Below are 27,120 nucleotides of genomic sequence, written 5' to 3'. Positions count from 1 at the left end.
ACATCAAATAATAATTCTTTCAGATGGGTTGGTCATTATTGATCCATATGATGTTCATACAGACCATGACGATTTTCATAAATGTGTTTTCTTGAATTCCTAGCATTTTATAGGGACTGACAATGGATTTGTATTACTCTTCGCTCAACACTTGCTTTGGAACAAAATGTTCCTCTTTAGTCAAAGGTGTGGTCCTTAGCAAATGTTGAGTGGTATGATTGCTTTCAAACCACCCCCAAATACTGTCATCACCAAATCTAAAACTAATCACTGAAACTTCTAAAATTTAAGCACTTTTCAAATCTTGTGTGTTTTGATGGAGAAGATATATGGACCTGTTGGCAGTGAAATGCTACAAGGGACACGCATGACATACATGATATTCCCCATACAACCGGATACACTCAGTAGTATATTTACAAATAATAACATTGGCTGTTGAATAGTGTCAGCAACAGCTGTTGTGACATAGACCCATGATCATGTATAACCTAGATTGTTGGGCACTTGTTAAATAATCCATTAGTTATGGATCTGCATATAGTGTACCCTCGTCAGAGCCTTGATTCCGACCTGTGACAGCATCTAACACATGATGGTAATTTACACTCATAAGTACTATCAATACATACCATATCATGTCAAAATACTTCAGTTCCAAACACAATACGACATTAATGACAAACTATGTCTGATTCATGAGCTTTGATACACATCCCACTGCATTCAACAAGATACAATCTCAGGATGGCAACACAGCACAAGATATACGCAGGTTTTTTTCATTTATCGGTTTACTGATCCACAGAGCCAAATATTTCACAAACTACGTGTATCAATGACCACAACTCGCAACCGTCAATCTTTCATGTATTCTGTATTTTACTGGATACTTTTAAGAGATCATTTTCTTAAAACCATACAATTTCCATCATACAAAAGGCTTCAGAAGTTTCTAACAAAATTCCTAAGACATTAGCGAGTGAGAAAGTGGGGTTTATGACGAAAGCCCTAAGTGACAAAGGTCCTAGACACTTGCCACATTTGTTGAACCTACAAGCCTACACGCCAACAGCCCACAAGACCAGGTTCATAATAGGTGTAATCAGGGATTCAAACCCAAGATCAGCGACTACTGACTTAGGAATGCAACTAAACACACTGAAGCCCTTTAGACATCCTGCAACCCAGGTATGGTAACTCCAGATGTGTGACAAGGCAGCTTGAACAACTTGATAACATCAAAATACATGCTACACAAGACACAAGTTGTCATAGTCTTTGTAAGTTAATGGAGCATTATTTTTCCCAAAAGATGTTTCCCCAAACAAACATTACAAAATTTAACATTTGATAAGGTACATACAGACAATTAAGTTAGGATTATTTTTAGGAGTTATTATAAATGTATAATTTTCAGGAAAAGATATCATGCCTTGAAAATAAAATTTTGCCTAATATGCTGCAAAATGATAGCTCCATAATCTCCGAGAAACACTTACATAACAATTAAAAAAAATGAATATGAACTGATTATGATTCCTGCCAGACTACTGTCACACACTTCTCATCGATCCCTACACCCTCCCCACCTCATCCCTCCACACCTTATCTTAGCATACCTTCCCCACCACCTCATCCCTCCACACCTTATCTTAGCATACCTTCCCTACCACCTCATCCCTCCACACCTTATCTTAGCATACCTTCCCCACCTCATCCCTCCACACCTTATCTTAGCATACCTTCCCCACCTCATCCCTCCACACCTTATCTTAGCATACCTTCCCCACCTCATCCCTCCACACCTTATCTTAGCATACCTTCCCCACCTCATCCCTCCACACCTTATCTTAGCATACCTTCCCCACCACCTCATCCCTCCACACCTTATCTTAGCATACCTTCCCTACCACCTCATCCCTCCACACCTTATCTTAGCATACCTTCCCTACCACCTCATCCCTCCACACCTTATCCCTCACCCCTCCACACTTTATCTTAGCATACTTTCCCCACCATCTCATCCCTCTACACCTTATCTTAGCATACTTTCCCCACCACCTCATCCCTCCACACCTTATCTTAGCATACTTTCCCCACCACCTCATCCCTCTACACCTTATCTTAGCATACTTCCCCAGCACCTCATCCTTCCACACCTTATCTTAGCATACCTTCCCCACCACCTCATCCTTCCACACCTTATCTTAGCATACCTTCCCCACAACCTCATCCTTCCACACCTTATCTTAGCATACCTTCCCCACCACCTCATCCCTCCACACCTTATCTTAGCATACCTTCCCTACCACCTCATCCCTCCACACCTTATCTTAGCATACCTTCCCCACCTCATCCCTCCACACCTTATCTTAGCATACCTTCCCCACCTCATCCCTCCACACCTTATCTTAGCATACCTTCCCACCTCATCCCTCCACACCTTATCTTAGCATACCTTCCCCACAACCTCATCCTTCCACACCTTATCTTAGCATACCTTCCCCACCTCATCCCCGACCTGTACACACACACAGAGCACCGAATATTTCTCCTTCTGGAACAATGACATTATGCAGGCAAGCTAAATAGTCACAACATCATGATAAATGCATAGGAATAGCCTTGAGTAGATTATTGTTGCTTGTTCGCAATGAGTCCCAAATACAATTGACTACATAAATGCAACTGCTGTGGTCAATCATTCTGAAATATCAATGCAATACTCTAAAACATAATGGAGCAGTATCAGTCATTAGTAATTTTTCAGGCATCTTTCATCAAGAACTATTTGAAGGTGAACAATCCAAGACAACTATTGATCTAGCTGGCTCCAGTTGCTCATGGTCACATAGGAATGGTTGCTGGAACTATTGTACAGTCTGTCCGGAACGAAACTGTCTTCATCGGTGCCCACAGACCTCATATACGGCACTGTACACATGGTATGGAAACAACAAATTTGTAGAAAAACACATTCACATGGCCTTAATTCAGTTGCATAATTTTGCGTAATGCATAAAAGTCAAGCAAAGTAAAAAGTAGGTCAATGTTTGTGAAAGGAAATGACCATGTTAAACTGACCAACATAAACTCCTTACTGCTTGAGGAGAAATATATGTAACATTAGTTGGCATGTAACCCCTGTAGGTCATTATTCCGCTGCCTTAATGTAATATTCATGTTGTAACGCTGCAGTCTAGACAAATCTGAGTCACTTGGATACAAATCACTGGTCAACATAAACAACTGCCAGCATATCTTTTTTATATTTCACTTTCCTTCACATGCATGATACAAATAATGTTCTAAATCATCAATGGACATGCAAATTGTAGACACATTAGTTCCTGTTCCGACAAAAACGGCACCATGGACCATCTTCAAGTATTGTTTGTAACTAGAATTTCAGCAATATACAATTCTGTACAACCGTCTTTACAAAATGTACACATCTATACATGTATGTACACAAATGGAAGTTTCAATGTCTGCGAGGCCGCTTCCCAGATCCTTCTGTTACTGAACCCTTCCTCTTCATTGGCATGGAATCTGGAAGACTAACATCCCAGCATTTGTTACAGCATTGAATAGTAACATTGCATCAAGATAATTCACACGTTTGTTAATAATAAACAAACACATACACAAATTCAGTTTACAGACTGGTACTGGTCCTCATCTTGGCAAACAACATCAACAAATTGTGTAAAATGTAAAAGAAAGGATTGTTCATTTTTTGGGGATACAGTCAAATCTTCCAATTTATAATCTTGTCAACATACTTTCTTGAATTTTGAGTGAGTGAGTATGGTTTTACGCCGCTTTTAGCAATATTCCAGCAATATCACGGTGGGGGATACCAGAAATGGGCTTCACACATTGTGCCCATGTCGGGAATCGAACCCGGGTCTTCGGCATGACGAGCGAACGCTTTAACTACTAGGCTACCCGACCGCCCCCTTGAATTTTGAACATCACAATTCAACTCAATGATGTTCAGAAAATACACCACAGTTAAACCTTCTCAACTCAAATATATCTTGTTATTTGTTTGTTTGGCTGATTTAAAGTCTGCACATTCCAGCACTATGATGGCGGGTTGTAAATAAATAAGTCTGGACCTGACTATCCAGGACCTGAAGTTGCAAACAACGATCCATTCTATCGGGTTTCAATGACATGCTTTCAACCAAGTCAGTTAGTCTGACCACCCAATCCATTTGGTTGCCTCTTACGACCAGCAGTCTATCTATGCCAGGGACCTCTTCTAACCCTGAAGCCCCATCACGGGCCGTCTTGTCATTAAGGAGAACAAGGCACTGCTTGTTTCAGTCTACAGATAGTCAACGCATACAGAGGTTTCCAGCACATAACAAGGTTTCTCCTTACCATTATATCAAAATCAGAAACCAAAATGACTCCTGTACTAAATGATGTAAAATACCATGACTGGAGCATCCCATGTAGCATGTAATCAGTCAAGACGACCAGCCAGAGTTGGTCCATACCTTGCTCTTAATGCTGTTATTTCCGGTGGACTATAGTCATCAGGGTTGGGGGATGGGTCCTCAGTCAGTTGTGCTGCGATAAACTCTGGCTTCAGACAATGGATGTGGGATTTGATGAGATTTTCCAGATCATCCTAGTCAACAACAAAAAACGTTCAAAAAAATGTTAAATAATCTGAACACAAGACAAAATGTTAAAAAGTCTTAACACGAAAAAAGGTAAAAAAGGTAATCCATGTTGAAAATGGGATTCATAACATAAACGCATGAATATCACCTTACACTGAATGCCAAAAAATATATAATAATAAGCACTTTACACTTGACATGAAACATATTTATCTAAAACAAAGAAAAAGGATGACTAACAAATACTCTCAAATGAGATGTGACATTTAGGCTCCTCAACTGTTGAGGGGAATACTTGTAAAGTCCATGCCATACAAGAGATTTGTTTAAAAATATCTCCATGCAAATAGTGAGATAAGAAAGAGGTTAGTAACCTGTACAATGTTGTGTGGTATGTATGTGGGACTCACCTGAGATAGTTTGACTTTGTTAAGTTCAAGGAATGCATGTGTGGCAGTAACATCACTGCTGAATGGTGGTCTGAGACAGAGAGGAAATGCAAGTCAGGTATAAATCTACACAAATCACAAACATCATCTGGCACTATGCTATGTTTATTCATTACAGACATCAGCAAGTGATTGTCCTGAATGAATGTTCTCAAAGCTTCACCATATATCTATGTGTAAGTCACTGATAAAGTGTGTTCATCAGCCTTGTAAACCATCATCACTGGGTCAATTGGCAAGTTTGATTTAAGTTATTGAAATACCATTTTGGGGGAACTTTTAACTCAAATCTAGTAGTTAATGCCTTTAAACAATTATGATGTTTATTAAACTATAAAGAAATTATATATCAACCATGACATCACTTGAATCTGTTGATTCGAGAAGTAGAATCAATGAGCTTGAAACCAACTTTCAGAATCAACATATTCTAGTGATTTCTCCATCACAGAGACAATGGGTCTGTTCCAGCAAGCCACTAGACCTGGACTAAAGAAGCTGCAACAGACTTTGGAGCTTCTTCCCACTTTTATGATACTAGTACTGTGGAGCATGCAACCCAAGCTGCCTGTTAGGTGCCAGAAGGTAAACAGTCAAATTACCTTCTCATCCTACCGGGTACCCATTCACTGCTGGGTGAACATTGGCATATTTCGAACAAAGTCACTTGGCCAAGGAGACACCATATGTGCTACATGACCTTCAGTGTGGGGCAGGACCGAAGCTCTAGAAACTCAGGGGCCAAGCTGCCCAACATGGTCACCCATCCAAGGACCACTTTTCTTAGCTTCGCCTGATTTAAGACCTGTGCGCTGTTCACAGGACAACATGCAGTCGTCCAGTCCTTACATAGCATAGCAACCATGCACAAGAACCATGATGACTTGATGCTTGAGCAGTGCTGTACTTACTTGAGAGGCAACACCTGCGCCCCACCGGCCTGCAACAACCGGGAGAAGTTACTCTCTCTGTTCTTGTCTGTACACAGAATAACCTGCCACCCTTCAAAGGCACCACGGCAGTTTGGGGCAACCTGGGAATCCGGAGGAAAATAATTAGTGTTCGGTTCATACCTTTCATAACAAAAGAGTACTCAGTTAGAATACAGTGTACAATAAAACATGACATGACACATGATAAAGGTACATGCATGTGATAAAGATACCTGCATGTGATAAAGGTACTAGCATGTGATAAAGGTACTGGCATGTGATAAAGGTACTGGCATGTGATAAAGATACCTGCATGTGATAAAGGTACTAGCATGTGATAAAGGTACTAGCATGTGATAAAGATACCTGCATGTGATGAAGGTACTAGCATGTGATAAAGGTACTTGATAAAGGTACTAGCATGTGATAAAGGTACTAGCATGTGATAAAGGTACTAGCATGTGATCAGAGCTCTAGGTAAGCTTTTGGTGTTGTGGGTATTTTACCCATGCATTTTAAAATCATTGGGTATCAGTAATTCAATCTGCGTATTCAAATTTCTGTTACCCACTTGTTTTTACAGATGTGGGTATTTCAGTTAAATATTTAAAAACACTAGTCCCTGCAAACTGGTGTCGTGTGGGTTCGAGAGCCTTATAGGACTCAAAAATTCGATACTTCCACAAGAAAGTGTGATGGCAAATGATCATGATGTAACTGTCATCATGGAGTTTGGCAAGGTTGACGGAATGCCCGTTTATAATTCAAAATAAGTTGCTGATTTGCTAATCGAATACGCAGGGTTACTTCACAATATTTTGATGATACGCACAAGTTTTATTTTTGAAGCGTATCTGTAATGTTCGTTGCGTATTTGATACGCTTGGATTATATTTTACTGCGTATTTCTGCATTTCTGATGCGTATTTCACGCAGATACGCAGCTTATCTGGAGCTCTGTGTGATGAAGGTACTAGCATGTGATGAAGAGGAAGTTGAAGTCAAAAAGGAACTTCCACCTTTGATCAGTGTGACTGATACAAGGCCACAGCTTGAGATACCACCAGAGGAAGTAGAGGTATCAGATCAAGCATCAATATGGAGACCAGCTCAGTGCATTTCAAAGCAGCTGCCACCTAGGAATGACCTACAAGTGGACACTGAATAATGGGGGTACCTTCTTCATTTCCTTGACCTTCTGCCTCCACCTGTAAGCTGCGGCCGCTAGTTTGCTGCACTGGGCGTTCATGTTGAGCATGATGTTACGAGTTGCATCACTGCCCCACTCGTGACACTCCTCCTGCAGGCACATGAATATATCATATCATGTTTATTATGATCATGTTCCAGCTAAAATAACACTCAAAGACATCACATCATAATGTTTAAAGAAGCACTGCACTGTCTTAAGATACATCTACACTAAATACTGAATCAATTAAAAAGTAACTGAGAGTTGTTTACTCTGAAGTAAAAAATATTACCAGCTAAGAAACAGCAGTCTGGACCAGACAAACCAGTGGTTGACAGCATGAGCAACTATTGATGGCGTTAGAGAAAATACACAATCAACCAGGAAACACTCTATCCTCATCAGTGAGCTCTTACAACAAAGATATGAAACTGAGGACTTTCTTGGACTGGAATTCCCAAAGTGACATACATAATGAGTACTGTGTGGGTTATTGATGCTGGTAGTGTTTCTTGGTGGCCAAGACAATCATATCAGCATCTACATAAATTCTGAAAGTGTCACTAGATAGTGTGCACGTAATCACATAATAGTCTTATTCCTTGTCTTCTTATGAATTGATGCAATCTATTTATGTTTGTTTGTTTGTTTGTTTGTTGTTTAACGCCACACTCAGCAATATTCCAGCTATATGACAGCGGTCTGTGTAAATAATCAAGTCTGGACCAGACAATCCAATGATTGACTTCATGAGCATCGATTCATGCAATTGGGACACGATGACATGCATCAACCATGTCAGCAAGCCTGACAACCCGATCACGTTAGTCGCCTCTTACGACAAGCATAGTTGCCATTTACAGCAAGCATGGGTTGCTGAAGACCTTTTCTACCCCGGATCTTCACAGGTCCGATCTATTTATGAATTTAATTTACACATACATATGGATTGATTATTTACACACATTTAGCCACTAAAAACATAATTCTATTGCTTCACTGATAAGTCTTAGTACCTTGACGAAGTGTCCCTCTCTTCGACATGCCTCAAAGTAAGACTTATGTAGAACCCATTTCCCTGCAGCCACGCAAGCCAGGAACTTCTCATTCCGTGCAGGGGTCTCTGAAACAGCACTTTCCAGTATACCATACATGTTGTAACAAGTCCAAACAAAAACATAGATGTCATGTGTCAGCGGAAATGTTGTAAATTTGTTAGCGGTAGTTGTCAGTGGTAGCAGGTGATTGAACTACAGGTAAAACATATCAAGAGCTCTCATGGCTAGATTTGAACCACGCTTGATGGCAGCAAGTGGAGCTTTCTTAAATGGTTTTGTAGTCTATGTACAATTAGTAATTTAGAGTTATCACCCTTGTAAATATGAACATGACCAGCTTGATCTTTCAATTAGAAGGAATGGGAGACCACCCTTCTACTATGTGTGTACAAGACATGTGATGGACTCACCTACTACTAGATGTGTACAAGACGTGTGATGGACTCACCTACTACTAGATGTGTACAAGACGTGTGACGGACTCACCTACTACTAGATGTGTACAAGAGTGCGACGGACTCACCTACTACTAGATGAGTACAAGATGTACGACAGACTCACCTACTACTAAATGTGTACAAGACGTGCGACGGACTCACCTACTACTAGATGTGTACAAGAGTGCGACGGACTCACCTACTACTAGATGAGTACAAGATGTACGACAGACTCACCTACTACTAAATGTGTACAAGACGTGCGACGGACTCACCTACTACTAGATGTGTACAAGACGTGCGATGGACTCACCTACTACTAGATGTGTACACGACGTATCGAAGTGTTGGGAGTCCAGCAGCTTCCCTCCCAGCTGCTCCACCAGTGCCCCGTAGTCCACCCGCTCCTGCAGCAGTGAGTGAGTGAGTGAGTGAGTATGGCATGACAAGCAAACGCTTTAACCACCAGGCTACCCGACCGCCCCTCCTGCAGCAGCAACACGCACGTACATCACACATCCCCTTTACACGGCTAACAACTAACATGACCATAGTAATGGCAGCAAATTGCAAAGTGAAAACAGCAGGGAGACTTTGCACTTTTCTGCTTAAAAATAGAATAAAACTGTATCTTAATATCCCAAATCATCAAAAGGCACCAGTTCATCACTAGACTGATCTGTATAGCAAGTTTCATCCAGAAATATTCAACGGTTTAGGAGTTCTGTTCCGGAAACAATCACTACCCAGATTTTTAGTATAAGTCCACCTTGTCATCATAAAAACAAAACAAAAAAAATTAAATTAATATCTGAATATATGAAATGACACCAAGTCACCACTAGACTAATCTGTACAGAAAGTTTCAACAAGAAATATTCAATGGTTTAGGAGTTCTGCTCCAGACACTGAAAACGGACGGACATGTTGATTGTTAAATCCCCCCATTTTTTAAACCGGTGGGTTAACAAATACAATCACTGAAAACAAGCGCTTGTTTTGTTCTTAATTTGAGAAAAAGTATGTTATACCATTAATTACCTCAAACATAAAGTTATCATGAGAAACAAAGAGGAACCTGGCATCTATCATTGTTTACATCCATCACTGTTCACTCACATCACTGTTTACACCGATCATTGTTCACTCACATCACTGTTTACACCAATCATTGTTCACTCACATCACTGTTTACACCAATCACTGTTCACTCACATCACTGTTTACACCAATCATTGTTCACTCACATCACTGTTTACACCAATCATTGTTCACTCACATCACTGTTTACACCAATCACTGTTCACTCACATCACTGTTTACACCAATCATTGTTCACTCACATCACTGTTTACACCAATCATTGTTCACACCTATCAATGTTTACACCAATCACTGTTCACTCACATCACTGTTAACACCAATCATTGTTCACTCACATCACTGTTTACACCAATCACTATTTACATCCATCACTGTTCACTCACATCACTGTTTACACCAATCACTGTTCACTCACATCACTGTTTACACCAATCACTGTTCACTCACATCACTGTTTACACCAATCATTGTTCACTCACATCACTGCTTACACCAATCACTGTTCACTCACATCACTGTTTACACCAATCATTGTTCACTCACAACACTGTTTACACCAATCACTGTTCACTCACATCACTGTTTACACCAATCATTGTTCACTCACATCACTGTTTACACCAATCACTGTTCACTCACATCACTGTTTACACCAATCACTGTTCACTCACATCACTGTTTACACCGATCATTGTTCACTCACATCACTGTTTACACCAATCACTGTTCACTCACATCACTGTTTACACCAATCATTGTTCACTCACATCACTGCTTACACCAATCACTGTTCACTCACATCACTGTTTACACCAATCATTGTTCACTCACAACACTGTTTACACCAATCATTGTTCACTCACATCACTGTTTACACCAATCATTGTTCACTCACATCACTGTTTACACCAATCACTGTTCACTCACATCACTGTTTACACCAATCACTGTTCACTCACATCACTGTTTACACCAATCATTGTTCACTCACATCACTGTTTACACCAATCATTGTTCACTCACATCACTGTTTACACCAATCATTGTTCACTCACATCACTGTTTACACCAATCACTGTTCACTCACATCACTGTTTACACCAATCATTGTTCACTCACATCACTGTTTACACCAATCACTGTTCACTCACATCACTGTTTACACCAATCATTGTTCACTCACATCACTGTTTACACCAATCACTGTTCACTCACATCAATGTTTACACCAATCACTGTTCACTCACATCACTGTTTACACCAATCACTGTTCACTCACATCACTGTTTACACCAATCACTGTTCACTCACATCACTGTTTACACCAATCATTGTTCACTCACATCACTGTTTACACCAATCATTGTTCACTCACATCACTGTTTACACCAATCACTGTTCACTCACATCACTGTTTACACCAATCACTGTTCACTCACATCACTGTTTACACCAATCATTGTTCACTAACATCACTGTTTACACCAATCATTGTTCACTAACATCACTGTTCACACCAATCACTGTTTACACCAATCATTGTTCACTCACATCACTGTTTACACCAATCACTGTTCACTCACATCACTGTTTACACCAATCACTGTTCACTCACATCACTGTTTACACCAATCATTGTTCACTCACATCACTGTTTACACCAATCACTGTTCACTCACATCACTGTTTACACCAATCATTGTTCACTCACATCACTGTTTACACCAATCATTGTTCACTCACATCACTGTTTACACCAATCACTGTTCACTCACATCACTGTTTACACCAATCACTGTTCACTCACATCACTGTTTACACCAATCATTGTTCACTCACATCACTGTTAACACCAATCACTGTTCACTCACATCACTGTTTACACCAATCATTGTTCACTCACATCACTGTTTACACCAATCATTGTTCACTAACATCACTGTTTACACAATCACTGTTTACACCAATCATTGTTCACTCACATCACTGTTTACACCAATCACTGTTCACTCACATTACTGTTTACATCAATCATTGTTCACTCACATCACTGTTTAAACCAATCATTGTTCACTCACATCACTGTTTACACCAATCATTGTTCACTCACATCACTGTTTACACCAATCATTGTTCACTCACATCACTGTTTACACCAATCATTGTTCACTCACATCACTGTTTACACCAATCACTGTTCACTCACATCACTGTTTACACCAATCACTGTTCACTCACATCACTGTTTACACAATCATTGTTCACTCACATCACTGTTTACATCCAATCACTGTTAACTAACATCACTGTTTACACCAATCACCATTCACTAACATCACTGTTCACACCAATCACTGTTCACTAACATCACTGTTTACACCAATCATTGTTCACTCACATCACTGTTTACATCCATCACTGTTCACACCAATCACTGTTCACTAACATCACTGTTTACACCAATCATTGTTCACTAACATCACTGTTTACACAATCACTGTTTACACCAATCACTGTTCACTCACATCACTGTTTACACCGATCACTGTTCACTCACATCACTGTTCACACCAATCATTGTTCACTAACATCACTGTTTAAACCAATCATTGTTCACTCACATCACTGTTTACATCCATCACTGTTCACTAACATCACTGTTTACACCAATCACCATTCACTAACATCACTGTTTACACCAATCATTGTTCACTCACATCACTGTTTACATCCATCATTGTTCACTCACATCACTGTTTACACCAATCATTGTTCACTCACATCACTGTTTACACCAATCACTGTTCACTCACATCACTGTTTACACCAATCATTGTTCACTCACATCACTGTTTACACCAATCACTGTTCACTAACATCACTGTTTACACCAATCATTGTTCACTCACATCACTGTTCACACCAATCATTGTTCACTCACATCACTGTTCACACCAATCATTGTTCACTCACATCATGCTGCATTCCCGACACCAGGATCACTGGGAGTTTCTGTTCTTTCTTCTTCTGTTCTTCCTCCAAGATTTCAATGGGCTGAGGGGACATCACTCTGCTGGTTCTCCGTGGCTCAGGGAAAGCTGCAAAATACATCAGAAAACCTTCAGCTGAAAACATGTTGGGAGATAAAGAAATGTACATGGTAAGAACAAAAATAATAACTATCCCTGACCAACTAGAAATCTCATTTTAGCCTTCCATACACTAATAAGAATCACTGTCTATTAAATTGGGCAATAATGTGAAAATTCTTCTAAAACATACTTCTGCAAACTCTTTGTACTGACTCACCAAGTGGTGGCGCTTCAGGGGTCGGCGTTCTCACAGTTTCCTGGCTCTTTCGTTTGGAGGATCTTGTCTACAGTGGAAAACAGTAAAGATGCTTTAAAAACTTTATCATAATACGTATGTCTGCCTCAAGGCTTATCTTAATATGGATATAGTTACGCGGTTGAATCACAACATATAAAATTCAGTTTGACTTCAATAACGACATGCAGCTTTCATCACTTCATCCATATCAAGATGAGAACTCAAACTTCTGGAAATTTATAAGAATTCACTTCAACTGCAAAACAGCAGTCACAGCACTCACAATGTCTTGTGAATTGAAATCTTGGTTACATTCGAGTGTCAATGTTGATGACGAATACATCCACACCTGAATAATTCACCACTAATTTCAAACATTAGCAGGTGATTTCACCAATACATTCACTGTCCATTCTCACTTTTAGCCCTTTTCTCAACCATTGCCTATGTTTTACAAGCATGAGAGCCCAACATACGACATCCAGGCTGGACCTACCCGAGAGACGTTGTCCTCCTTGGCAGTCCCCGCGGGGTCCTCCAACTCCGAGAACTGGGCATTGGAGCTGGAGAGGTCAATCCCAGCCAGGTAGTCATCTGTGTTCTGACTCTGACTGCACTGACGATGAAGCTCATCAGCAAGCTTCTCCTGTTCCAGTCTACAACACACAATGCAGCACAACATGTGATACTGGAGTCGGTAGGTGGGTAGAAAGCACTACAGAACAATATCTCAGTCATACCACAGCATACCAGTTTACTGTGGGAGGTTAGCCCCAAGTGTGGCAGGCTGTTTACAAGCCTTGTGAAACGACAACCATGGGTTTGTGCTGACACACCAAGTGTAGTAGTCACTTTGTTTGTTGTTTAATGACGCACTGAGCAATATTCCATTTATATGACATCAATAATCGAGCCAGTGATTGATAGCATGAGCATCGATCTACGCAATTGGGATATGATGACATACATCAACCAAGTCAGCGAGCCTGATCACCAGATCCCGTTAGTCACCACTTACAAGTGAATGAGTGAGTTAATATTTAACGTCACATCGGCAATATTTCAGCCATATCACCACTTACGAGAGACGTGTTGCTGAAGACCAATTCTAACCTTGATCTTCAGCAATGTTAAAATCGGACCCTAATTCGGTCATGTACATTGTGCCATGACAAAATAACCTCAGTTAGGTGATAAAAAAAACCTAAATCATTCCATACTTTACTTGTGTCAGACAGTTAACTATTTCCACATTTCAGTTTGTTAGTTCCAGCGTACCTTCCTGTCGGATCGTCCCACGTCACTTGAACACTCTGTGAAGCTTCAGGCATGCAGTTGCTGTCGGAACTCTTGCCTACACAACAAAATAGTAACATGTCAGAAGCAGAAGCTGATTTCCCAAGCATGTTTATTAATGCATTCAATCCAATCTAAGTTTTAGAAAATATTGAGGTCAAGTTTTTTAGTCTTTATTATTTCACAAATGGTAACATTAATAAGCATGTCTTAAAATTTTAATGGCTGCTATTCAGGAACTAAGGATGGATGGGTCGATGGGTGAGAGAGAGAGAGGGAAGGAAGGAAGGATGGAGGGAGGGAGCAACAAGCTTTCACAGTAATATCACTGGGTGTCAGCTACATGTGGGAAGAAAGCCCGAAGTGATGCAGGAGTTAGACATTTACCCATGACGTGTCTGAATGGTGTTGACAAGCCAACAAGCATGAAGTCATGATCATAGGTTTCTGGCATTCCTAAGGCATGCAACTGTACTCAGCAAATTGCAGTGCCTTAGATGACTGGGTCACCTGAGTCTTTCTGAAGGAAAGGTATGAGTCATTTACATATCAGGACTTACTTCCACTTCTGGTTCTTCTACTAACACCTTTCTTTTCATCTGAAACATCATCAGAACAGTTCTGACAACAAAGGCATATTTCACAATGACAGACATAACAAAACTTCAAAAGTGAAACTACAATCAACACACTTAAGTTTTCACACTGTGCATTGAAAATGGAATGTGTTCTTCATCAAATACTCTACTTATAAAGATGTAATACCTTGATACGCCCATGGGCTCTGTCTTGATGAAGGCCGACTGCGTCCACTGTCCGAGGTGTTGCCGGATGTGTTGAACTGACCACTTCCTGTTCAGTGAGAGGGTGATGTGCATGAGTGTAAGGATCACACAGTGTTGCAGCCAGCAATATTCCAGCAACATTATCACTAACCATGGCCGCCACTAAATAGGCCTAATCAGGCCTGGGGCAGGGGGGCATCTTAAAACCAATCTTAGCACTATGACTGAAATAACTCATATACTGCAGCATGCATAGACTAAGATTATTCTAGCATCAAGATAGCTTTGAAAACAACAGCCCAGACAAACCAATGGCTGATAGCTTGAACACACAGTATTATTAAACATATTATTGTCCAAAAAGACAAAGGGATAAATTCATAACCAAGTGCTCTTTTTCAGTAAGGTTGTCATGAAAATCACATAAAACATTCAATGGAAACAGATTCATCCAAACTTCCTTGGTGTCCAACACTAGTCTACACTCACCATCAAGTCGCTTGCTCTTTTTCCTTGGTTGTTTCTTAACCCTGCAAAAATACACAGTGTCATTATTCAAGACTACACATGATCCAGGGGTGAACCAGTAACAAGAGAATAACACACTCAGTTGAAAGTCAAAACCTTATCAAAAACATTTACAGACTTTTAATCATAAATCTGTTAGTGATGACCTTTATCGAGACAATTTCAAGTATATTGTGCAAACGACAATCAGGCCTCACTGTGCAAACATCAGACTCACTTCCCTGCCGAGTTCATGATGGCCTCCATCTGTTTCGACAGCTCTTCGCGGATCTCCAGCGTGCCTCCCACATCATGCTCCACGCTGGTCTACAAGACAGAAACCACCTCAAACTGAAGATCTTGCACACTATTGCACTCACACACACAAAGTCTTCTTATTATTTTCTCTGTAAATGCAAAGTGACAGCAACTAAATGAAGCACAAATATAATCACTGACATAAACTTTACATGTGGAGTCCACATTGTGGACGTGAGTGAGTGAGTATGGTTTTACGCCGCTTTTAGCAATATTCCAGCAATATCACGGCGGGGGACACCAGAAATGGGCTTCACACAATGTACCCATGTCGGGAATCGAAACCGGGTCTTCGGCGTGACGAGCAAACGCGTTAACCACTAGGCTACCCGACCGCCCCTTGTGGACATGATATATAATATATAATAGAAGTATTTATGCTAAGTGAGTGAGTCGGTCTTAGCGACGCTTTGAACAGTATTCCAGTTATATCAGAATGGCACGGCATATCAGTTTAATGTGGGAGGAAAGCCCGAAGTGATGCAGGTCTCAGATGTTTACCGCTTTGGTGAAACCCATGAGAATGGGTATGGTGCTGACAAACCTAGAAACATACCCAGGGCAAACCAGGCATGGAACCCATGATCATAGGCTCCTGAAGTGCCAAGGGGTGTAACTCTACACAGCAAACTGCAGCTTCTTTGACAACTGGGCCACCGGGGCCCCCACAAGTATTTATGATAAAGAATACACTATGTGATCGCCACTACCTATCACTTTCAATGCAGGAGTTCAGGAGAAACAAAGAGACAATAATAGTGAATGAGTTTCATGATGTTTTGAATCTTTCACATCACAGGTCTGGATGAAGGAACATATGTCACCCAGTTTGATGAAACCTATAAGCACAGACATGGTCCTTTAATCTATGGTCTAATATGGAATTTAGTCTGTCTGATTATACACAGTCCAGGTATTACCTTCACATTCAAAAGTGTAGCGTACTGTACGTTTAGATAATTACTTTAGAGCCTGGAATGAATCAATGATCATGTGGACAGTGGTCATGATTGATGGATGAAATAACAGACGCCCGCCCATAACTGCTCTTGATGCGCTGTAGGTACGATGTAGGTACGATGACTATTATTGTGTGTCCCTCCAGACATATTTTTTCTTTGAGTGTGTGTGTGTGTGTGTGTGTGTGTGTGTGTGTGTGTGTGTGTGTGTGTGTGTGTGTGTGTGTGTGTGTGTGTGTGTGTGTGTGTGTGTGTGTGTGTGTGTGTGTGTGTGTGTGTGTGTGTGTGTGTGTGTGTGTGTGTGTGTGTGTGTGTGTGTGTGTGTGTTACTACCACTGAGGGCAGTATGGAGTTCAAAATGACAACAATCTCACACAAGTTCGTACATTGGGCTCATCCTGTGCCATCTCTTCCTGCTGGTTCTCGAGTGACCGATCTCCTTCTCCATCTGGGTGTTCTTCTTCTTCATTTAGTCTTTGTTCTTCTGTTTGTCGTTCTTCTTTCACTCTTAGTTCTTCCTTAAGTCTTAGCTCTTCCTTTTTACGTAATTCTTCCTGATGCTTCTTCTGTTCCTCAAGGCTCTCCTGCTCCTTCTTTTGTTGTTCCGATTGTTCACTCCCCCTCACACTGTTCCGAGCTGCCCTCCGCGAGGGGCGTCCTGGAGTCCGCCCACCAGACACGGCCTGCACATCAGTCACACATGATTGGAATAAAGGCACACAACAAACTACAGTAGTTAATGATTACAAAGACTTATATTCATTATTTTTGTCCATATTGCAGCAATTAAAAGGTAGGGGATACAAAGGACAGGCTTCACACTGGTTTCATACTGTTTTCAAGTGGGGATTTCAACCAGGATCTTCATCATAAAAGGCAAACACATTTAACCAATACATTATTTCTGTATCATTGAACAGAACAAGATAACTCTAGCACATATTTTTGTCGCATGATGACCAGACTTCATCAATCTGTATAAAATAGAACGCCCAAATTTGCAGTTATGGTGTGATGTTATCGCAGTAAAAAAAACCAAATCCTTACTTCCATCTTACATGTCTTATGAAAGACAAATTATGTGAATTGCTATTCACCCTTTTTGAGATTTTAATGCATGTTCATTTCCAAATTTCCATGGCGTTAATGAAGAAATTTGGCTCTTCGAGTTACAAGACTGCTCTTACAAGTACACAACATTTTCTAACTAAAACATACTCAATGAAGTTTGCTTGTTTGTTGTTTAACTCCGAACTCAGCAACATTCCAGCTATATGACAGCATCCGGTGAAACATAGTCCGGACCCAGGAAACAAGTGATTGATGTAATGAGTAATGTCCTACACCACAGCCAAGGCTGGGATAACATGCAATCAACCAAGTCACTGTGTTCGGCCAACCAATCTACTTATCTACCTCATACAACAAACACCAGTTGTTTGGGATCTATTCTAACTCCCAATGAGAGTCCCCATGAGGGTCCCCATGAGAGTCCCCATGAGAGTCCCCATGAGAGTCCCCATGAGAGTCCCTATGAGAGTCCCCATGAGGGGACTCAATGAAGTAACACTATATAATGATTCATGTTTTAACAGAGATCTGCTCTATGCTGATTAACCATTCATAATGGACTTACTCACCAAGCTAAGATTTGGGTTGTAATTATGGGGAAACTGTCCTTCATCAACTCTTTTTGTCTGTTCCTTACACTGAAACATAGCAAAGGCGTGAACATAAACAACATGATGGTCAGGAACCTGCACACAATGATGTCTGTGCCAAGTATGTGGTCAACTCATGGACATGAGGAACTGTAGAGTGACCCACTACGTATGTTACTCCCTCCCATTGTAGCTGGTGACAAAACTTAGTGCAAACAGCAGGTGAGGGGAGACAATAAAGATACCTTGATCTCTTGCTACTCCCTCCCATTGTAGCTGGTGACAAAACTTACTGCAAACAGCCAGTGAGGGGAGACAATAAAGATGCCTTGATCTCTTGCCATGCGGAACTCTTTGCTGGTGTCATTGGCTCTTCCCTGCAAGAAAGTCACAACAATATGATTATCTCCAAGCAAAATCATCAAAATATCTTGATGCACATTTAGTATACATAGGATCTACAAACTGGCAGTACCCTTTATAAACAGGTCTGTTAAAGAGGCCCATTGCGTCTGTATCGCTCACCTGAATATTTAAGCTCCATTTCTCTAATTGGAATCTCCGACACTGGAGAATGCTTCCAGACAAATATGGTTGATATCTATCTCTTAGTTACAGAGAAGAAGTTGTTTAAAGCAATAACTCCAAATTACCCCTATTTCGCCCTGCCCCTCAGCCCCACCATTTGTACAATTTTGAATCCTCACCACCGGAGAAAGCTTCCAACCAAATATGGTTGATATCTATCTCTTAAGTTACAGAGCAGAAGTCGCTTAAAGAAATATAGCCAAATTACCCCTATTTGGCCACGCCCCTCAGCCCCTTGACCATTTGTACAATTTTGAATTCCCACCACCAAGGGATGCTTCTTAAATTTCGTTAATTTCCAATTAGTGGTTCAGAAGAAGAAGTCGTTTGAAAAAATTGACGACGGGCAAACGACAGACAGACGACAGACGACAGACGACGGACGCCACAGTATGGCATAAGCTCACCTTTGTCCTTTGGACCCAGTGAGCTAATAAATACATCCTGATTGTGTTATCATAACATCTCCACATAATATTCAAACATTCTCTAGTCATGCGTAATTATCTCCCTTTAATCTGACAAGAATTTACCTGATTCTTGTGCTACTACAGTCACTACAGTGGGATGTGGTGTGGTTGAGTGTGGTGGGTTTCAGTAGGGTGTGGTTGAGTCTAGTGGGTTTCAGTGGGGTGTGGTTAAGTTTAGTGGGTTTCGGTGGGGTGTGGTTGAGTCTAGTGGGTTTCGGTGGGGCACAGTGGGGTGGTGTGGTAGGATGTGGCAGGTATGGGGCATGGTGGGGTGTGGTCCTGTGGGCTTGGGTGGGGTGGTAAGGTGTGGCACAGTGGGGTTGGGTGGTCTGGTAGGGTGGGGCATGGTGGGGTTGGTAGGGGTGTGGCACTGTGGGGAGGTAAGAAATAAACGACTTGTGGTCATTGCGCCCCTCATGGTGTATTCTCCCTGCAGTGTTTTATTGTACGATAAACAACAACCTCGAGTCGTTTATTTCTTACATAAGCATGATAAGAGCACTCTTTTCGTCTAGGATAAAAGAATAATATGATATGGTCTTGATGGTCCAGGAATAAACAAAACTTCACCATCCACACTTTGTCCACTGACATATAATCATATAAAACTTGGTTGAATGGTTTACAGGTTTGGTCAACCCTCCTCGCACCTGGAAGATGAAGTGTGTGCAGCTCCCGTCCTGCTTCCAGCTGTAGAAGCCGCCAAGGTCCTCCACGATGTTGTTGTACTCCGCCTGGTTCAGCAGCAGCTTCTTACTGACGGCGATCACCACACCATGGAGGGGCCCCTGCACCTCCTGGAGACAGACACTCAACAGTGTAACCCTTCACACGGTACACAACTTAAGTAACAAAAACATATGTTTTTCTTACTTATTTGCCAACTTCTAGAATGGCCATCAAACAGTTGAAGTACAGAACAACATCTTCACTTACATAGCTCTTTTTTTAATGGTAGAATAAGTTTGGGAATACTGGGAAATATACCCGACACCAATTTCTGCTCACATAACGTCCTCCATTCGACCCCTCCAAAAAGACGTATAATTTATACAGAAAGGATTCAAAATCTTTGTTGAAAGTTTTTGCTATTAGATGTCAATTCTTAGTATACATGGAGCTGTATTCTCCAGCAGACTATGAGATTAGGTGCCATTTTTTATACCACACAACCTGCAATACATATATGAATGTGTCTTACTCAATATGATGTTTTCACTGAAAGTATTTAATTTCCAGGACGCGGATGTGGACACTTTGTGAACATCCCAGGGATACCTGTGTAGTAAGTCCTAGTCACCCACCTCCGAGTGTTGGGCATCTCCTGTATCCTGGTCCTCTGTCCTCTTCACTGAGCTGTTCTCAACAGCCTTCTTCACGTGCTTCAGAAAAAACTCTCCAAGAGGCTGGAATCATTAACTCTGACTCATCTAGTATGTGTTTATGATATCTACCACAATGTTAATCCCAGAATATCATCAAGCAGCAGTATTAATTAACCTGAAACAAGTTCTAGCCTGAATAGTGATTACCGTATTCGACGTAATAAGCGCCCACGTCGATATTTGCTAATATATAGGCTAGTGAACAATCCCAATTAGCATCCCTTCGATTGATCAATGTACACAAGACTTATTTATCTGCGTATAATATGCACTCAAGTGTTATATGCACCCTTAATTACAGGCAATTAAATCCTTGAAAAATATATCTGTCGTACATAAACATTTCAGACTGTCAGCATAAACCATAAGAGCCCCCAATGTTGAGAGTGCCCTGGGCGCTTATTACATCGAATACGGTACATGTATTTATACATCACAAAAAGCCTGAAATTCAGCTAGCCCTAAGGATAACATAAGACAGACTCCGGCTAATGGCCTAGTACCTACCAATTTGCATCCCTAATGAATGAATGTATGTATGTATGTATGTATGTATGTATGTATGTATGGATGTATGGATGGATGGATGGATGGATGGATGGATGCATGCATGCATGTTGTACTCAGCAATATTCCAGCTATAAGATGGCAGTCTGTAAATAATCAAGTCTGAACCAGACAATCCAGTGATTGACATCATGAGCATAAATCTATGCAATAGGGATACAATGAAATGCATCAACCAAGTCAGCGAGCCTGACCACCTGATCCCGTTAGTCACCTCTTACAACATGCCTATGGCAATCATGGGTTGCTGAAGGCCAATTCTACCCCTGATGTTCACGGGTCCTGACAAAGATGTGGGGATGGTGAGATCAGGTAGTTATAACCTCAACTGGCACAAAACAGATGCAGGTGACTTGGGAATATTAATGATGTATGACCTCACCACACTTGATCTTCGCCTGTGTTTCTGGCTTCCATCACCCAAAGGAGATTGCAGAGATGTGAAGGTATCCTGTAACATGTTCACAAGGAGAATGTACCGTTATTCAGCACTCTGCTGAATGAGAGAAGTGCTCTCATTGTGTTATTGCTAATATCACTGGAAGAAAAATCAAACTGCATACCATTTTACCCTTCTAAGGCTTAAAAAAATAAAAGTATTGGTTCTCAGGCATAGCCTTTTGAAAATATGGGATTTTTTTTTGACTTGTTCAAACTTGCATTGAACCAAATAAACAGTTGTGTACCATCAACCAGGGAAAGGGCCTCCCTACATGAACAAGTTATACAAACTCCTATTGCCGCCATGACCATGACACGAGATGCACAGTAAAGCAGTGTGCATGTAAAGGGAAGTAACGTTGTGCTACATTGGATCGCATTGTTTTTAAGTTTAAGGATTTTTTTCTTATTTTGAAAATGGAAATAAAAACTAAATGTGGGGCAGACTTTATGATGATGCGGGCAGTGCCTGAGAACCAAGACTATTTATTTTTTTAGCCTAATATGTTAATAACCTACTGACATATAAAGTTGTGGTATTCAACTGGTTAAGGACAATTATAATGGCCATGTTTCAGGGTATTATGCCTTATGTTTTGCTTTAAGGTTTAATTACCATTAATGGTACACAAAGGAAGTTTTAAAGATCTGAAATCAGTTATGGGGTGGTGTGTTAGATTTTGTCATTTTCAAGCAGAAGTAAAATGCCTCCATGTAGGATTTTTTACTGATGCACCTGTACTTCTGAAGGGGTGTATTTTGTTCGCCAAAAAAGGCACATTTGTTATTCCAATTGTGGAAAAATCACAGTTTACTTATTCATGCTCAAAAAGCAACATAAAGACAAGAAGGATGACAATCTGGGGTCGCTGGCTTACACAATGTGTCGAGTCATTGAATACAGAGCACTAAAAGAAATAAGGAGACTCACTGCAATATTGTATTTTGGTACAAATGAAACACCGGTACGGAGAAACTTCCCGGGTGTGTCGTTCCCACTCTTTGAAGGAGAGGCAGCCTTTGGTGTTTGGGGTTTGTCTAGATGGAGTTCCTACAACAAAACAAGAAACAAGTTCATCCAGGAACAAATGTAACATATCATTTTCTGGTGACTTTTCATTTCCATGAATTAACTGTCTAAAGTAAGAAAGAAGAAAAAAATGGATTACATAAGCAGTGTGAAAAAATTAATTTTCTCAAATTCACGTGGTCACAAACAGGAAACACAAGATGTGAAACCCATGAAGATGCGGGTTTAAAATTGGTCTTCAGCAAACCATGCTTGTTGTAAAAGGCGATTAACGGTATCGGGTGGTTAAACTGACTGTCTTGGTTGATGCATGTCATCGTATCTCAATTGGGAAGATCAGTGCTTATGATGTCCATCACTGAATTGTCTGGTCCAGACATTTACAGACTGACATCATATAGCTGGAACATTGCTGACTGTCAAGCTAAACAACAAACAAATAAAACAACAAACCTTAACACGACTATGCTGAGGTCTGTTGGTGATATCGGTTGGTTCTAAAGATATATTTTCTTTCTGACTTAGACTTTCCTTCGCAGCTATCTCCCCCATTAATGACTTGGCCCCTGACATGGGGTCCATCACATTAGGCCGGCTCTGAGATTCTTCGGCCGATGACGTGGGTATAACTGCATCAGGCGCAGGTTTGACAGCTACAGGAGTCACTTTCTCCAGTCTGGAAGCCTTTGGGTCTTCACAGTTCACGTTGTTATTGTTTGTGTTTGAGTCTGGTTTATTATCACAGTGTTTTGATGCTGGCTCATGTTCTGGAATGTTGGACACTGACTCTGGGCCTGACTTCAGAGCAGTGACTTTATCTATAGTGTAGCTAGCTTCCGGCTCCCTCTTTCCAGACCTCGCACAGGCAAACAGCCAGCTGAAACAACAGAAAATGATACAGAGTCATGATATAACTGAACAGGGAATAATCAAAGCCTGGGATTTACTGCGGTCTATCTCTGATTCCAGGGTACTCTCAGTAATAACATTGGGGTCCAAGGCTGGCGACATTGGGGTCCAAGGCTGGCGACATGGGGGTCCAAAGCTGGTGACATTGGGGTCCAAGGCTGGCGACATCAGGGTCCAAGGCTGGCGACATTAGGCTCCAAGGCTGGTGACATCAGGGTCCAAGGCTGGCAACATCGGGGTCCAAGGCTGGTGACATTGGGGTCCAAGGCTGGTGACATCAGGGTCCCAGGCAGGCAACATCGGGGTCCAAGGCTGGTGACATTGGGGTCCAAGGCTGGCCACATCGGGGTCCAAGGCTGGCGACATTGGGGTCCAAGGCTGGCGACATTGGGGTCCAAGGCTGGCAACATCGGTGTCCAAGGCTGGCGACATGGGGTTCCAAGGCTGGTGACATTGGGGTCCAAGGCTGGTGACATTGAGGTCCAAGGCTGGTGACATTGAGGTCCAAGGCTGGCGACATGGGGTTCTAAGGCTGGTGACATGGAGGTCCATGGCTGGCGACATGGAGGTCCATGGCTGGCGACATTGGGTTCCAAGGCTGGCGACATTGGGTTCCAAGGCTGGCGACATGGGGTTCCAAGGCTGGCGACATTAGGGTCCAAGGCTGGTGACATTGAGGTCCAAGGCTGGTGACATGGGGTCCAAGGCTGGTGACATTAGGGTCCAAGGCTGGTGACATTGGGTTCCAAGGCTGGTGACATGGGGTCCAAGGCTGGTGACATTGGGTTCCAAGGCTGGTGACATGGGGGTCCAAGGCTGGTGACATTGGGTTCCAAGGCTGGCTACATCGGGGTCCAAGGCTGGCGACCTGTGGCTTCACTTGATTTCCAAGAACTTCATAAATAAACATACTCAGAACCCTATAACAGATGTCAGATTAATTTCGGAAAGTAACCCACCTGCATCCTGAACATGTAGTTTACAATAACATTGATAAACATAATGATTCAAACAGTCATACATACTTGCATTCCATACAGTCTCAGTTTAAATGTTTCCATCCAATCTCATTTTGTATATGTACAAGACGCAATATTCTGGTCATAAAAATTTGCACAGGTATCCTGCATAGGGAGAGACACTTAACCATAGGAAGGGGTTTTATGAGGAAAAGAATTGATGGCTTACAGTATCATACAGTATCTAATGTAAGGATATTAACTTAAAAGCTGTTGCAAAAGCCTGTTGTAACCTTCATATATAACAAACCTACAATCCACCCGGGTGCACAGGTGGCCCAGTCTTCTAAGGGGCTGCATTTTGGTGTAAAGAATTGCTTCCCATAGGCCAGGCAGAAACCTAGGATCGTGGGTTCGAATCCCGGGTCACCCTGATTTTGTTTCCAGGTTTGTCAGCACCATATGGCCGTGGATTACACCAAAGTTGAAACATGTAAGACCTGCACCACTTCCGGCTTTCCTACCACATTAAGCTGACACGCCGAGACATAACTAGTCTACTGTTGAAAGCATCTTTAAACCCAACTCACCCACCCAACTCATTTACCCACCCACGGAACTCATTCACCCACCCACCCATCCACCTAACTCATTCATCCAACCACCCAGCCACCCACCGAACAAACTCATTCATCCACCCACCCAACTCATTCACCCATACACCCAACTCATTCACCCAACCAACAAACTCACCCATCCACCCAACTCACCCACCCACCAACTCACCCATCCACCAAACTCACCCACCCACCAACTCAACCATCCACCCAACTCACCCACCCACCAACTCAACCATCCACCCAACCAACAAACTCTCCCATCCACCCAACTCACCCACCCACCAACTCACCCATCCACCCAACTCACCCACCCACCAACTCAACCATCCACCCAACCAACAAACTCTCCCATCCACCCAACTCACCCACCCACCAACTCACCCACCCACCAACTCACCCACCCACCAACTCACCCATCCACCCAACTCACCCACCCACCAACTCACCCAACTCACCCATCCACCCAACTCATTCACCCAACCAACAAACTCACCCATCCACCCAACTCACCCATCCACCCAACTCACCCACCCACCAACTCACCCACCCACCAACTCACCCATCCACCCAACTCACCCACCCACCAACTCACCCATCCAGCCAACTCACCCACCCACCAACTCAAACATCCACCCAACTCACCCACCCACCAACTCAACCATCCACCAAACCAACAAACTCATTCACCCATCCAATTTCACTCACCCACGCACTCACTCTAACTCACTCACTCCAGTCCACCAAACCAGCAACTTACAGTTTTGAAACTGCAGGTAATTTCCACTTTTTGGCTGCTTCATACTTGGTTCCCGAGGCTTCCTTAACCAGCAGGTGTGTGCTGGCCAGGAGGCCTTTATTGGCCCGCCGGACGAAGTATTCCTGACAACTGCAACATATTTAATTGTCAGCCTCAGTTCATTGGAAGTCATACTCTGTTCAATGCAAATTGTGTGTTGATAAATTAGATTTGGTTGGTCCCCTTTTACGGCAAGCATGGGTTGCTGAGGATCAATGCTACCCCGGAATCTTCACGGGGCTGATAAATGAGAAACAAGGAGTATCATCGTTACAATAGTAACAAAATCACCATAACAATCTGGTGTGCCTGGAATACCTACCTTGCACCAATTATCATGGCTATATGCATGAGACAGTCCCTTTCCGTTCCACTGAAACCACTGAAACAAAGAATAACATTAACCATTTAAGAAGTCTTTTTTTAATAACTCCCAGGGGATGATGGCAGTAAAGTCACTCTTTATCCCAGGAGGTCATGAGGTCACTGTTATCTAGAATGCAGATTTAATTCATAAAAGATTGAAATAGCTTACTACAACCATATTATTCTTGTCCATTTCAGGATCATATTGGTGGGAGGGTATGTGTGTGTGTGTGTGTGTGTGTGTGTGTGTGTGGGGGGGGGGGGGTGAGGAAGAGAGACAAGAGACAAACATGTCAAGCTGTTTATTTTCTGGATAAC

General features: G+C 41.9%; 1 protein-coding gene across 1 annotated transcript in view; it reads right to left on the bottom strand.

Annotated features, from left to right (window-relative positions):
• Positions 1-2,472: 2,472 nt before the first annotated feature.
• The window catches only part of LOC139465394 (DNA topoisomerase 2-binding protein 1-like), a 43,287-nt gene continuing 18,639 nt past the window's right edge, over positions 2,473-27,120 (bottom strand). The window contains exons 20-44 of the mRNA XM_071247100.1: positions 26,759-26,818; positions 26,398-26,526; positions 23,606-24,029; positions 23,054-23,173; positions 22,064-22,132; positions 21,034-21,135; positions 20,380-20,526; positions 18,965-19,048; positions 18,651-18,719; positions 17,397-17,693; positions 15,972-16,060; positions 15,716-15,756; positions 15,207-15,293; positions 15,002-15,040; positions 14,424-14,499; positions 13,642-13,801; positions 13,125-13,191; positions 12,789-12,913; positions 9,025-9,118; positions 8,233-8,339; positions 7,202-7,324; positions 6,004-6,125; positions 5,054-5,123; positions 4,515-4,648; positions 2,473-3,563 (exon numbers count right to left, since the gene is read on the bottom strand). Of these exons, the coding sequence (XP_071103201.1) occupies positions 3,488-3,563; positions 4,515-4,648; positions 5,054-5,123; positions 6,004-6,125; positions 7,202-7,324; positions 8,233-8,339; positions 9,025-9,118; positions 12,789-12,913; positions 13,125-13,191; positions 13,642-13,801; positions 14,424-14,499; positions 15,002-15,040; positions 15,207-15,293; positions 15,716-15,756; positions 15,972-16,060; positions 17,397-17,693; positions 18,651-18,719; positions 18,965-19,048; positions 20,380-20,526; positions 21,034-21,135; positions 22,064-22,132; positions 23,054-23,173; positions 23,606-24,029; positions 26,398-26,526; positions 26,759-26,818 (2,911 nt within the window). The 3' untranslated portion in view covers positions 2,473-3,487. The remainder of the gene's footprint in view (positions 3,564-4,514; positions 4,649-5,053; positions 5,124-6,003; positions 6,126-7,201; positions 7,325-8,232; positions 8,340-9,024; positions 9,119-12,788; positions 12,914-13,124; positions 13,192-13,641; positions 13,802-14,423; positions 14,500-15,001; positions 15,041-15,206; positions 15,294-15,715; positions 15,757-15,971; positions 16,061-17,396; positions 17,694-18,650; positions 18,720-18,964; positions 19,049-20,379; positions 20,527-21,033; positions 21,136-22,063; positions 22,133-23,053; positions 23,174-23,605; positions 24,030-26,397; positions 26,527-26,758; positions 26,819-27,120) is intronic.

Source organism: Haliotis cracherodii, unplaced genomic scaffold (genome assembly GCF_022045235.1).
Source record: "Haliotis cracherodii isolate W230 unplaced genomic scaffold, xgHalCrac1.p SCAF_18, whole genome shotgun sequence".
NCBI lineage: Eukaryota > Metazoa > Mollusca > Gastropoda > Lepetellida > Haliotidae > Haliotis > Haliotis cracherodii.
Note: the sequence above shows the minus strand (reverse complement) of the source record. Positions and strands in the feature narration are given on the sequence as shown.